The sequence below is a fragment of the Lampetra planeri genome, chromosome 46 (assembly GCF_965212315.1).
Source record: "Lampetra planeri chromosome 46, kcLamPlan1.2.h2, whole genome shotgun sequence".
In the NCBI taxonomy this organism is placed as follows: Eukaryota; Metazoa; Chordata; class Hyperoartia; order Petromyzontiformes; family Petromyzontidae; genus Lampetra; species Lampetra planeri.
Genome location: NC_136152.1, coordinates 3,188,135 through 3,201,599, shown reverse-complemented (window position 1 = coordinate 3,201,599; position 13,465 = coordinate 3,188,135). Strand labels below are relative to the sequence as shown.

General features: G+C 49.6%; 1 protein-coding gene across 2 annotated transcripts in view; it reads right to left on the bottom strand.

Annotated features, from left to right (window-relative positions):
- Positions 1–13,465, bottom strand: part of LOC144733321 (choline transporter-like protein 1) — a 71,269-nt gene that overhangs the window by 16,363 nt on the left and 41,441 nt on the right. The window contains exons 8-10 of one of the 2 annotated variants that reach the window (XM_078615158.1): positions 3,527–3,666; positions 2,429–2,615; positions 384–410 (exon numbers count right to left, since the gene is read on the bottom strand). In XM_078615158.1, coding sequence (XP_078471284.1) covers positions 384–410; positions 2,429–2,615; positions 3,527–3,666 — 354 coding nt within the window. The remainder of the gene's footprint in view (positions 1–383; positions 411–2,428; positions 2,616–3,526; positions 3,667–13,465) is intronic. The other variant, XM_078615159.1, reaches the window with a different exon arrangement.

Genomic DNA, 13,465 nt, shown 5'->3' with positions numbered 1-13,465 from the left:
CCACTGGTGTAACAACACCCTGTTCCGTCAATCGCAATTCCTCCAGTCGTGGTGGGGGCAATGCCAAGGTTGTGCGTCCAACTTCCGAGCGACCGTTACACATGCACACGTACCTCGCCACCCAACGCCGGGGTTCGGAAACCCGGCTCACCCGCGCACGCGAGGATCAACCGACTCCTCGGCGGCAGACGAAAGCGACGTGCAAATTGCGAAGTCGCACGACACCGCCCGCAGACAATACAACAGGCACGCCAGCGCGCAAACGGACTTTGCGGGCGTGGGCGGGGCGAGCGTGACGCTTGGTGGGCTCCACCGACGACGTGAAAAATGTGCCCCCCCCCACCCCCCCGTTTTGACCACCCCCTCCAAGGCTTTCAACATACCTGCCGGGCCAGGTGCCACAGGAACCTCTGAAATTCAACAGAAGCAGTGTGAAGGGGGGAGAGGCGACAACACAAGAGGGCATTCGCGGCAAATGCCCAACTATCAACGCGGGAACAGCACTCAACGACGCCAGGATCCCCCGCCTCGCAACCTGCCTGCAAAGTGGAACCTCGTACAATTACACGGCGACGTATAAGACCAGCCTAGGTGCCCAGTTCCAAAGAATGTTTTTATTATTATTCATAATACTACCACAACGAGTCAAAGCATCTCCCTGCTCGTAGAAGAACGAGGAGGTGTTCATCTCCATTTGGTGGCCCTGAGCCGGTGGTGGAAATGCCACGTTCCCTTGGCGGGGCAGTGTACATCCATGGGACCATCAACTTCATGAGGAAGCCACTGGAGCGGTGCACTTTAAATTCTCGATTGAAAACTAATTAATTTTTTTGTGTTGTCCTTCCTCCGATTAGCGAGGTTGGCTACGTAACGGTGCGAAAGAAGTCCAACATACGTGCAACTTATTGACATCCTAACAAATGTGGTATACCCATAGCCGTGCGACGAATTGACCTGTGACCTGGATTCAAGTTTCCCAACATCCGACTGTGAAAATAGCACATTCCCCCACAGCAGACGGTGACGGTTGAAAACGCTCGCTTAAAAAAAAAAATTACGGTTGAGGTTAACGCAAAAGGTGGAATCGTAAAACAAAAAAAATCGGGGCTGGGTGGGAAATTGCGATTGGCTTGAGGACACTCGACAACACATTCGGAAATATGACTCGGGACTATTGGCCCTCTGCGGTCATTTAAAGTACGTCCAAATAGACTAGTAAGCAAGTCAACAGGCAGATGTCGGGTCTTGGGAGGGTAGAATATCAACGCACGACTCAAAAGGCGCCAAACGGAGATGAGCGGACACTCTCGCGCGTTGCGTTTGGCAAACAGAAACTTTCAACGCGGCATTTTGTTTGTGGCGCGATCGTCAATGGTGGACGCGAATCGACCACACATTTGCGGCTCATCGCATGCCTCGTCGCTCTTAGGGGGCCTGACCACCCCGTCTTGTGAGAAGTGTTAAGGACTTGACGATAATCACCGGCACGCACACACCGAACGACCAGACCCGCAAAACATACACGTACGTCGTCACTTGTAAGAAGCAGAGGTGACGGAGGTCGAAAATAATTGTGCGCTTTCAACATTGCTGGAGTTGCCAGCATGGGTGCAATAATTGTACGTGAAAATGCATCGCAGTTTTCATGCAGAGAAGAGAACAAAAAATACCACCTCAAAAATAGCATCGATGCCCATCCCTGGAAATGTCAATATTTTTTGTTCAAATTTTGAATCACGCTGTAATAAAAAGCCTCTGTAAAAGATTACTTTGTACTACCACGCTCACCTCCGGTGGGTCCGTGGGTGCACGTTCCGTTGGGACATGTTGCAATTATTGCGAAAATGACGCGAAATACAAACTAATGTTTTATTACCCAAACTGTCAATGTTTAATTTGCGAGTTCCCTGTAAACTTTGAGTTGGCGGGTGGAAACTGCATTCGCCTAAGGTCGACACGGCAATTTTGATGCTAATTTTATTGACCTCAGAGGAACGATTGGTGAAGTCATTCACCCAAAGTGGTCTTTTAGAATTTTGCGACGTTCCAATTGTTGAGTCAAGTAAACCCCCCCGGGGGCACTGTCATCAGCTGCAAATACAGCGGGTGACACGCCTGGGGCTCTGCGTGTCAAACGAGCAATGGGGACGACCTATTTCTGTCGGCCGCCCTGAACCTGGCGTTAAAACCTAACAGAGAATGACCGCCTCTGGACTTCTCTGCAGTGGCGCACTCAATGCATCAAACCCCACAGCGACGATGGGCTGGGTCCAAAGCAGGGATACATTTTTGTGAACTCGAATTTATTTACAAAAACAAAATGCCTGAAAGCCAAGTGGTTTTGAGACCCGGCACACGGCATCTAGGAGGGCGGAAATGCAAAGGGCGTGCGGGGGAGGGGGAGGGAGGAAGAGAGGGAGGGAGGCACCTGCAGTTCCCAGGAGCAGCAGCACGGCTATCCAGTAGACCCAGAAGATGAGCAGTGCTATGAAGGTCCACAGGGGCTGCAGCATGAGTAGAGGCATGTGGATGAAGACCTTGCCGGCCGTGTGGAAGAGCGCGATGGTCAGCTTGACGCGGGACCTCAGCACCAGCATGATCAGCAGCAGGATCACCTGTACGGCCCGGGAGAGAGAGAGTTCGGTTGCAGGGTTTTTTTTTCAATGTCAGTGCACGTGCAAAGTGGTGGGAGACCCAGTTGGAGATCCCACTCCGAGCTGCAGCTGTGAATAACTGCAATCAAGAGGAGGAAGTTGTTTTGGGTGGCATGTACTCTACGCACATTCAACTTCTTTCGCACCATACGTAGCGAACCGTGCTCATCGGAGGTGCTCATCTCGAAGTGCGGGGGGGTCAGGAGAAGGACATGCGATGGAAAGTGATGCGAGTTCCTGACCTCCAAGGGGCTGGGAATTCTGGATCCTGGGTGCCTCGCAAACAAAAGCCCGGTGATCACCCCCAGATTAGATGGATGGAGAGCACAGCCCGTCGTTGAGAAGGGGGGCATGATTGGTAGATCTCAGAGATAGTGGCGATTTGGATTGTAATAGTGGTCTCTGACAAATGGGATGTAACAGTGATTTGGATTGTAACAGCGGTCTCTGACGAATGGGATGTAACAGTGATTTGGATTGTAACAGCGGTCTCTGACGAATGGGATGGGACAGTGATTTGGATTGTAACAGCGGTCTCTGACGAATGGGATGGGACAGTGATTTGGATTGTAACAGTGGTCTCTGACGAATGGGATGGGACAGTGATTTGGATTGTAACAGTGGTCTCTGACGAATGAGATGGGACATCTGTGTACCGATGAGATGGCGGTGATGGGCCCTCGGGAGGCCAGATGTCACCCGTCGATGTAAGCGGTGACGAGGTGCGGTGGGGGCATCAATGGAATTTGGCTGTGCGCACCCCCCCGGACTTGGCCTTCGCTGTAAAACGAAGGCGTCGCCGAGCACTTTGGCAGCGGAAACGAAATGAGGTCAAGGAGGCCGACAGCTCTGCTGCGCGTACGAACACTTACCGTGAAGACGGTGGCGATGATGGCGTAGATGAGGAGGCCCTGCTCGTTGCTCTTGACGATGGGCAGCTGCGGCAGCGGGAGCGTGGTGTTGCCGGACGTGCGGTACTCGGCGTACATCCACCACAGCACGCCCGTGCCCGCTGAGAACACAACGGCAGGCACGGTCCCGTCAAGGCGCGCCGCCGGTATGGCCGCGGCGTGCCACGGGCACCTGCCACAGGCACCTGCCACAGGCGCCCGTCGTAACGTGGCAACTGCGGTCACGGTTTCGTTCCGCTTGGAGCACGGCTTTCCGAACACCCCGGCCTTTGTGCCCCACTGCGGCTCCATTTCCCATTGCTCCCACCACAGGCTAAGTACTGCAGTTGTTTTGTTTTACCCGTGCGGTCCGAAACACTACGCCCAAGAGGCCGTTTGCCCGAGGAGATGGAGCGATGAAATCAGTTCGAGTGGAGACAGGTGGATTATTACATAGCAGGACCAGGAGAGTTAGCGGTGGCCTTCATCCAGCAGTGGACTGACCACGATTCATATTAAAACAACAAAAAACTACCTTGGTGAGAATGTGCAACAGTCTGGAGCGATGGAAGTTTTAAACGTGGTTTTACGTCCCTGGTTTAGTCACAATGGTTTAAAAAAAAGATTAGCTTATTACCCTTTGTGCGTGGAGTGCGGCGAGTCTCCTTGGTTAAACAAATGGCGGTGGAAGTGTAACACTGCCAACAGCAGCAACCAATCAGGACACAGCGAAACCACTGACCCCGTCGACCCACTCGGATTATTTGCTTCTATAATTGCCATGCATAATAGTTTTATTGTCGACCTTTGCACCCCCGCGGCTGTTAAACTTCGTAATTTATTATAACTATCATCCGTCTTCCCACTTGAATACAACTTGCACGGCTCAACATTTAATTTGCTTAAGCATGTGAGCACTCGGGGAGGGGAAAACGGGGCAGAGTCTAATCCATAACGCAGGTTTTTTGGGTTAGATCGCGTAAAACCCAACACCAGCCGACACAGCCAACTAGTAAGGGTTGTCACGTAAACAGAATGTGCCAATTCGTTCATAGTTCATCACAGCGGTGTGTTGGAAAAACAAATCCACAACATTTACAATCTCATTAAGACGTTTCGCCAGTAATTACAACTAGCTTCATCAGGCGATAGCCAGATTTGTGGGTTCACCCAAAACGACAGAAGCCAAACAAACAAAAAATGCCCCAACTAAGAAAAATGTGAACCGGGACAAAAAAAAACAAACAAGCGGTGACTCACAAGGGATCTAAAATATCGCACATACAAAAAACACAAACAACAACAATAACAAAATCGACGTCACGAAAAATGAATTCCTTCGGTGCAACCAGGTCAACTCGGGCAGATAATTTTTAGACTCGAGCATAGCAGCGATGAGAACAGATGCGGGGTGACTATTGAACTAACATGTGTCTAAAACGGGACTCTCGAATATACGCACTAATGACGGCCGCGGATAATTCAAAATCGCGGATAACCCAAAAATATACATTTTTCGCGGATTTCTATGCCAAAAAGTATCGGTCGACCGATCGACGATGCGCATGCTCAGTGTTCACACTTCCCTGCTCGAGCGCAGTAAACTCAGCCTGCTAAGTGGACAGCAGCAGAGCCATGCCAATCAACATCAATCAAACTCTGCACGCTGTTGTAAATATATGCAACTACTGTACTGTAGAGGTGATCACGTGGATTTCGGATTAACCGGAGAAACACATTTGTTCGGTTGAAGCACGCGACTTGTGAACAACATTTCCAAGTACAACAATGTACAACTGCTTTTAGATGATTCATTTGGGCTTAAGGGAAAATCCACAAGTCATTAATTCATGTCAAAATCGCAGGTGCGCGGGTTAACCCGCAAATTGGATAAACCGCACCCGGACAATCGATTCTACTGTGTATCAATGGGTGACCGACTCGCGCATCCCCCATTGCTAACGATGATGCGGGGTCACGGGCAGGGGTCACAGGCAGGCGTCTCGGGCCTCCTGTCATCCTCAACGGTCCGACAAACAAAAGGACCAGGCAGGTCCCCGATGCCGCACGCGGAAAAAGCGACAAACCCCAACGGCATCTAACCCTAATTGGTAACGTGACATTTCAAATGCCGTGACCCAGCAATTTTTTTTGGGAAGGGGAAAAGTGGGATGACGACTGAACCTGCAGAATTGTCTCCGTAGAGCGAAAGGGGGGAGACAGAGACAGACAGGGGGTTTCTTTATCAGCCAGATTAATCCGAACTTATGCACGTAACCTTATTACTTTAAGCCGCTTTTGAAAAACGGGTCAGGCGGTGGAGGGGGGCGGGGGTTGTCCTTTTGCCAAGCCCATTATGGTTGCGCTCAAGGTCTAGCCCCAAAGACAAAGATCCCCCCCGTGTAGCCTTAACAGACTGTTCGGGCAAGTGCTGTTAGCGAGCACCTATGAAGGCCGGAACGGTACACGAGGGAGTGGGTGGCCAGCACCACGCCCGGCCGCCCTTGTCTCCCCAGTGGCGATGTTTACACACCGCACCAGGTACTCATCTTAGGCTGTGTCGACCTAGGGGAGGCCCTGGACCGGTTCTGATAATCGTCACCGGTGTTCGCCATGAGAGGGAATCGAACTCGGGTCGCTGGGTTCGTAGCACAGCATACTAACCGCTACACCGCCGCCCACACACACACACACACGAATGGAAGCGGTGAGATGAGAGGCAACGGGGGCTCATTTGATTTGAACAGTTACACAATACCAATGTGGACATGCCGGGGACAATCCAACTGTTGTGAAAACAAATTGTTTGACTGCAAATGTTATGCTGTCAATTACGGTAATTGGGTTAGCTTCATCCGACCGCTTAAAAATATCTGTTCACCTTCTGCGTTGGTGATATTATTCAATGATCGTAAATGCTTTTTCACAGCGATCCGAAGCCTGCGATGGATTAAACGCTGCTATGATTTGAACGTTACACGTTCGTTGTCAATTAATCGGGTTTCACAATAAGAACAATGCATACAAATAATTCTTCAAATCACTCGTCATTTACCCACAAACGGCTCACCCGAGTGCCACGCAGGATTCCCTCGTCATTTGGGAGGAATGCCTTCTGGAGATGCTCGCTAATCGCACATTTTGCTGATATAATATTGGCCTTTTAAATGAATTACCTTAAATACATAAATAAGATCTTAATACATGAAAATTATCATCTCTCATCACGTTCTCTCTCGCTCTCTCTCGATGCAGTCATGCAGAGTTCCAGATTGCAATTCGCGGCTAGCCAAGAATAACGGACAGCGAGTACGTGAATAACGAGGAAGTGCTGTAATTCTTAAGAGCTCCCGGGTAGAGGATGCATCAGCAGTTCCTCTTTGACAAGCGCGCACTGTGGTTTTACGTGATGGCACTTCAAAAGATCGTGCCAGGAGAAGGCCTCCATACGAAAGCGCAGAAGTCTACATTCATTTAGGGGGCACCTTACCATCTCTGCAAGAGCTTTATCTTTAAAAACTTTATCTGCAAACTTTAGCAATGCGTCCGATGCACAGCCTCTGTTGGATGCGTACAATCGTTTGGCTCAGTGACCACCAATTCTGCTGTTTTTGTATTATCTGTGTACGCAACTGGATAATTGATGTGCAGCGTCGTGGGATGCAATTGCATGAATGACGATCAATAAAATGAAATTACTATTACAACAATGACAAATCAGTAGAACTGGCATATAAGCACACCATATCAGCAGTCCTCGCATAAGCAACACGTGCTTATACCAGGACATGGTCAGGGAGTGGCAAATGGCAACTTCTGGAACAAGTGTTGAGGGGTAGTCATGACGTCATGTCCCCCTGGGGTATTGAAGCCGAAACCCGTGACGTGAGCGGGGTCGTCGTCGCCGAAGCCGGGAACGTGAAAGGGTAGAAGTTGGGACCCAGGGTAGGGGGGAATTAGCACCGGGCAAGGGTGGCTACTTCACCCGGCCGACCGAGTTGGCGGATCCCTCGGTCGGTGCCGAGGGGAGAGCCCGGGTGAGCCGGGGTGGGTGTTCGGGATTCCCAGTACCCTTCCCCTGGGGAGAAATATAATAACCGTCCCACATAAGCATCAGCCCGTAATGAACTTGGCGTCGGCCCTTAAGAAGACCTGCCTCCGCGTCGTGGTTCGCATCTCAACACAAGTACACTACTCTTTGGTTTTTTAGGTAAAGTCACGTAGGTAAAAAATAAAATACATGAAAACAACTAAATTAAATCACGACGTTTCGGGCGTAGCGAAAGCACAACCGCTTAAGTGTGTCTCAGAGATGGCTGTGACGAGGAATTATATAGTCGCGGGGGTTGGAGGGAGGGGAGGGGCCATGGTGAGTGTGTGGGCGGGCTGTGGACTGGGAGGCAACGATGTGAGGAACGAGGAGGGTGCTGGGAGGCAACGCATGGAGTTTAAACTGAAGCTTTGTGATGTAGGGGCGGAAGTAGATAAGAAAGCTAAGATTAAGCAGCCTTTTGTTATGCTGCGGGGGGTAAATTCGAAATCTAGAAATAAGTAACCTACTTCAGATGTCAGCACAGCTGGCCTGGTTCTCAGTGGGTATGTGCTTATAAATAGCTACCACTGTCGCCCGAAAGATCTAAACGAAATATGATCGTAATTACAAATCTCTAAAAACATGCCACCCAATCACGATCGACTCTCAGTAAGTTTTAGCCGACTATCCAATTAGTCTGCAGCTGTAGCTTGACAAAACTCAAATGTTAAAATCGCTTTAGAATGACAGGACTGGCAACGTACCCAGACGAAGCGCGTGACCCGTTTTATATAGGAACGCTAAGTGGGCTGAAGTTGTCAACTACACAGGCTACAGAAACATACGCCAGTTAACACCGTTGCATAACCGACACGTTGTGCCATTTCATTCAGCCACGTCACACAAATATACGCGGATGATTCACAATTCGTCGCTGTTCCTTAACTACACCGCCTGGTGTGCAGGAGGTCGTGGGTTCGATCTCGACCACGACGGCTGCTGTTGTATATTTGGAGTTTCCGTGTCTCTCTCTCCGTGGTCGTGTGCATATCTCTCCGGGTCCTCCGGTTTTTCCCTCCACAGTTAGAATCAACATCACGCGTCTATGGGCATTGTGACTGCGACTATACATTTCCACGTGATGATAAGCCACTGAGTAGAGCTATCATTTGCGGCCTGGTCGATTCTGAAAGCGAGCTACAATACATAGCTCAGTGGGCCTTACCTGGTAAAATAAAATTTTTCTCGGTTTAGTTTCTTTCCCACGATGGTTGGACTTGTACCTCGATGACTTGAGTGAGACTTTTATTATGGAGCGACGTTGTTTCTCAAAGGCTACCCGCCAGCCAAGGGATAGGGGGTGACACATCACGCTACAGATTTGCCACCTTTCCTCTTGTAAAAGCTGACGTCGGCGGCCTCGGCTTTTGCTTGTGGTCCGTCACCACTGTCCGATGTGTCGAGGAAACATAGGAGTGATCGTCCACCCCGCCGCCTTCCTTCAAATGCCAGTAAAGTTGGCATTTCATTTATAATCGCCAGCGGAAGCACATTTGATTTCTCATCGATGTTAATTCACGGAGGTCCCCGTTTAAAGAAACGTTGACATTTCGAGACCAGCACCCTGGGAAGTTTCAAGATCCGCCTCCGGCAGTGATTGAACTCAATCCATTATCCTTGCGTGGGGTAGCTAAAGTATCAGCGCTTTGTGGGATGTCAAAGGCTGTTGTTCTATGTGTCGAGGAGTATTGTGAGTAACCAATGAGGTGTTGAACAGAAGGAGGTGCGAGCGGGTTGACAGCCAAGGATGACGTAACGTCACGGGCAGTGTAAGGGAAACCTTCGGGAACAAAGGTGGGTCCGAGCTATGGGGTGGAGACACCCCAAGGGGTTCTTAAGGGCGACCCACCCCCCGTGACGAAGGTGAGGTCGTCGTGGGGAGCCAGGGTAAGGATCGGCTGCAAGGGGTCTCTCCCTCCTCGTCGCGGAGTGGTGTTGGCTGAACCCCCCGCTCCAGGCAGACGAGTGAAAGTGAAAGAGCCCAAAGGGTAGCTTGGGTAGCTGAGGGTATTCAGTGTGTGGGGTAAAGGACCAAGAGAGAGTGCACCTACACTGGTGTGAGCGTAGGATGTCGAGTGTGACAGTGATTTAGTAAAGGGTAACAGCTCTTGTAGTACTCCGTCTCCGCGTGGTTCTACTGCACAACATACGGAACAGACTCGCCCCTTTGCCATAGGAATGTAGATTTCCTAACACTGGTGGCTGAAACCACCACTTTAAACCTTGACATATTTTGAACTAGTGAAGATAAAAATATTTTCATGACGAGGCTTCCGAGCAGAACATTCACCGCGTCACACGAAGCCGATGAAACGACCGCAATGTAACGGACGTAAATAAAGACGGGGGAAGTGAGTCATTTTCAACTCGGGCGTGCTAAAATTAATGACGCTTATTATCAGATCTACTTTTGGTTGTCCCCTGTAAAATCTTCCTTTGCTGCTCGTCACGCTGCCCTGTGGCTCACGGCAGACCGTCTCCTGTCCGCTCGCCATCGGACCGCGACCGTCCCTCCAGGCGTTGTGCTCAGTGCTGGCAGCGTCCCTCCCCCGCCGCTCCACCTGGAACGCCATCATCTCGCTGCACGCTTGCAGCACTCTGCGGCCACTGTCATTCATGAGATAATGTGCGCCGTTGTGAACCCGCACAATTACGATTATTGCCTTTATTTGGCATGGCGCTCGAGTCTCTAAAATACTCGAAACATTAGTCAACAACACGGCCTTAAAAAGAGGACAAACTTTTCATGCCGTTTTCAGTTATTTAGCCGATCCCCTGCTGGCATTTGCAGCATCCATGATGGGCAACGCACTGGTCTTTCTCAGGTCTCAGGGCCGTCACGGTGGCTAGGAGATGTTAACTACCTCGCCTGCTATGCAGGAGGACATGGGTTCGATCCCAACCTTGATGCCTAAATAATTTGGAGTTTGCATGTTCTCCCCGTTGTCGCGTTCATTTTTCTCCGGGCCCTCCGGTTTTTCTCTCCACATTTAGAAACGTGCTTTTTAGAGTATTTGGCTGCGATAGAATTTCCAGGCTATAAGCCACTTCGTTGAGTTGTCATTTGTGGCTAGGTCACGTCTGAAAAACATCTAGCAGGCCCCGTCTGGAAAAAGAAAAAATAGTTTCGTTTTAATTTGGCTTGTTCTGCTCTTCCTGCATTTCAATCGTCCCTCTAATGCCGTCTTCCAATCTTGTTTTCACAGCCTCTTCTCACCGCAGACATCAAACGATTATCTTCTCTACAGCTACTTCTCACGATACACCAAAAGTTGCTCCCGTTTTCAATCGTGTGCAGGAGTGTCCTCTTCTGTTTGAAAATCCTTTCATGTACCGACTCGTTTGTACTTTCTGCTCTCCGGGGAGTGTGAAGTATGAGTCTGTAGCATCACATCTACACATCATTCTATTCTTGGCTCATCGCTTTTCTTCATTGCCAACGATTATCCGTCCGTACAACAAGTGGCAAGACAGTTGAAATTACAAGTCCCAGTTTTCATTTGTTAATGCTTTGTTCCTCCAGATATTTATCTGTGTCAAGTTAACCCTTGCCATAGCTCGTGTTCGTATGTATGTTGAACTTATTTCGCACCGTACGTAGTCAACCGTGCTAATCGGAGGTGCAGGGGAAGGACAACAAACTAAACACAAAAAGCAGTTCCAAACAAATGAGTTTACAAACTAGGCGATGATTTAAAAGTGCACAGCTCCAGTGGATTGCTAACGTCGGCAGGAAGAGCGTTCCACATGGCCGCAGAAGCGCATCTGAAAGCGTGCGATGAAGTGACCATCTTGGTTTAATGGTTAGGCAAAGCCGCTGCGTGGATGCCCACAGTTTGCGTGATATTGGTTTATGCTCCTTGACGAGATCCGCAAGGTTGTTTTTTGATGCAGCTTGCTTGGATGTTAATTTCCCACCACAGGTACTTAAACCTACTCCTTTGAAGGTTTCACTTTCTACAGTAGTAGTTAATTTTTCATGCACTCCCGTGTCAATTGGCCTTTTCACAGTGCGGAATACGGTGCCACGTTTCAACAGTTTTTCTCTTGGCTCTTCGGCACACCCAGTTAATCGGAAAATAGAATTCCAGATCGGATGTCGTCCAAAAATATAGAGGCCCAGACTGGATCCCACTGAGGCCAGGGATCGGTACACTCTGTCATAGAAATAGAAAGTTTGAAGGGAATACTGCGAAGAAATTTGCAGAGCACCACGAGACACGGGGAGAGCTGTCAACTCTGAGACGAAAGCGAATTTGGACGACCACCAATTGTAAAGACCCGCCAACATTCTAACTGCTCGCAAGTCCCCTACTATTATTTGGGTCTTTCGGTAAAGCCACGTAAGTAGAAATCGAAACGTAGTGATGTTTATTATTATTATTTTTCTATCTACGTGGCTTTACCGAAAGACCCGAAGAATATGAATTCCTGCAGTCACGAAAGCTTCAAGTCAAGTCGCCTACATCGCTAGTGGGGGGGAGGGGCAGCGTGTCCCACGCTCCTCGCCTTCCCAGAACCCAGGAGGCACCGAGTTCGGACTTCGTTCCACGCAATTTCTGTACCCCCCACCCCCGCCGCCCCCTTCCTCCTGTATTACGGTTCATGCCTTTAAAAAAAAACAGCAGCAAATGAAGAGTTATAATACTTGGACGTAAGAGGAGATTAATTAACTAATAGTCAACATTGAAAAAAGCAGGTGAGGTTGTTATCATACATACGATCTGTACAGAAACTCTGAACGGAGGAGAATGGCCATTTGATTCAAGAGTGATCTTCAAACTGATACGAAAGGAAGGGAACATGAAACTGTGCCTAAAGTCAGAGGCGGGGGGGGGGGGTCAGGGGCCACGCTACCGCTCACCGATACGATCAAAACACCGCTGAAGGTAACGCGGACAGGCAAACGCCGAGAAAAAGAAGATACTGGTGAAACTTGCAGGAGTTAGAAATGTTCTAGGAAGTTACTCCAAGTTTACTCAGCACGGAATCTATCTGGAATGTTCTGGAAAATAGGTAATTTTCTATACTTTTTAGGCATAAGCAATTTCGAAATAACACTTACTACAAAAGGAGCAAAAATTGTGTTCGTGTAATTATCAACTCTTTAATAACCACACACCTTGCGCAACACGGGAAGTGCTCGAGAGCAAAGGCTGGCGAGTGCATGTGACTGCACTTACTCACTTGAACAACACATTCGCTCACAAAAGAGCCTACTGTGAATCTAATCCACATCGGAAACACTAGAGTGGATGGGGCAAGTGGCCGACATCAGATTTAACGACGACAAAAAATACGCACTGCGATGGGATGGAAAGGCAAAGGGGGGGGGGAGGAGGTAATGAATTCCCGAGTCTGTCGGCGTGGACTGGGAGGGACAAGGCAAACCACTTAGCGTGGCAGGGCCGGCGAAGCGCGAAATAGCGTGGCCGAGAACAAGGCGGGCGAGTAAACGCGGACGAACTCGTTCTTTGTGCGCGCCGGAGAGCAAGGCTCCCCGAGACGGACTTTTCTTGCGTTTAATCCTCAGACGAGCGGCGGCGGTGTTACGTGTGTATATCTTATATTTATATAGCGCTGTTATCCAAGGCGCTTTGAAAGGGTTATGAGCGGTACAATGAGGGGAGCTAAAGGTGATACGGTGATGGGGTATGGGGGAGGGAGGTTTAGTGTGTACGGGAATTATAGTGGGTGCCTAGGGATGGAGGGAAGGATGGGGCCAGGGAGAAGAGGCGGGGGGGTCTTGAGGGAGGAGTGGAAAGTGGACAGGGAGGGTGCTCGCTGCTTCATGTGGAGAGGAAGTTTGTTCAAGTGCAAGGGGGCAG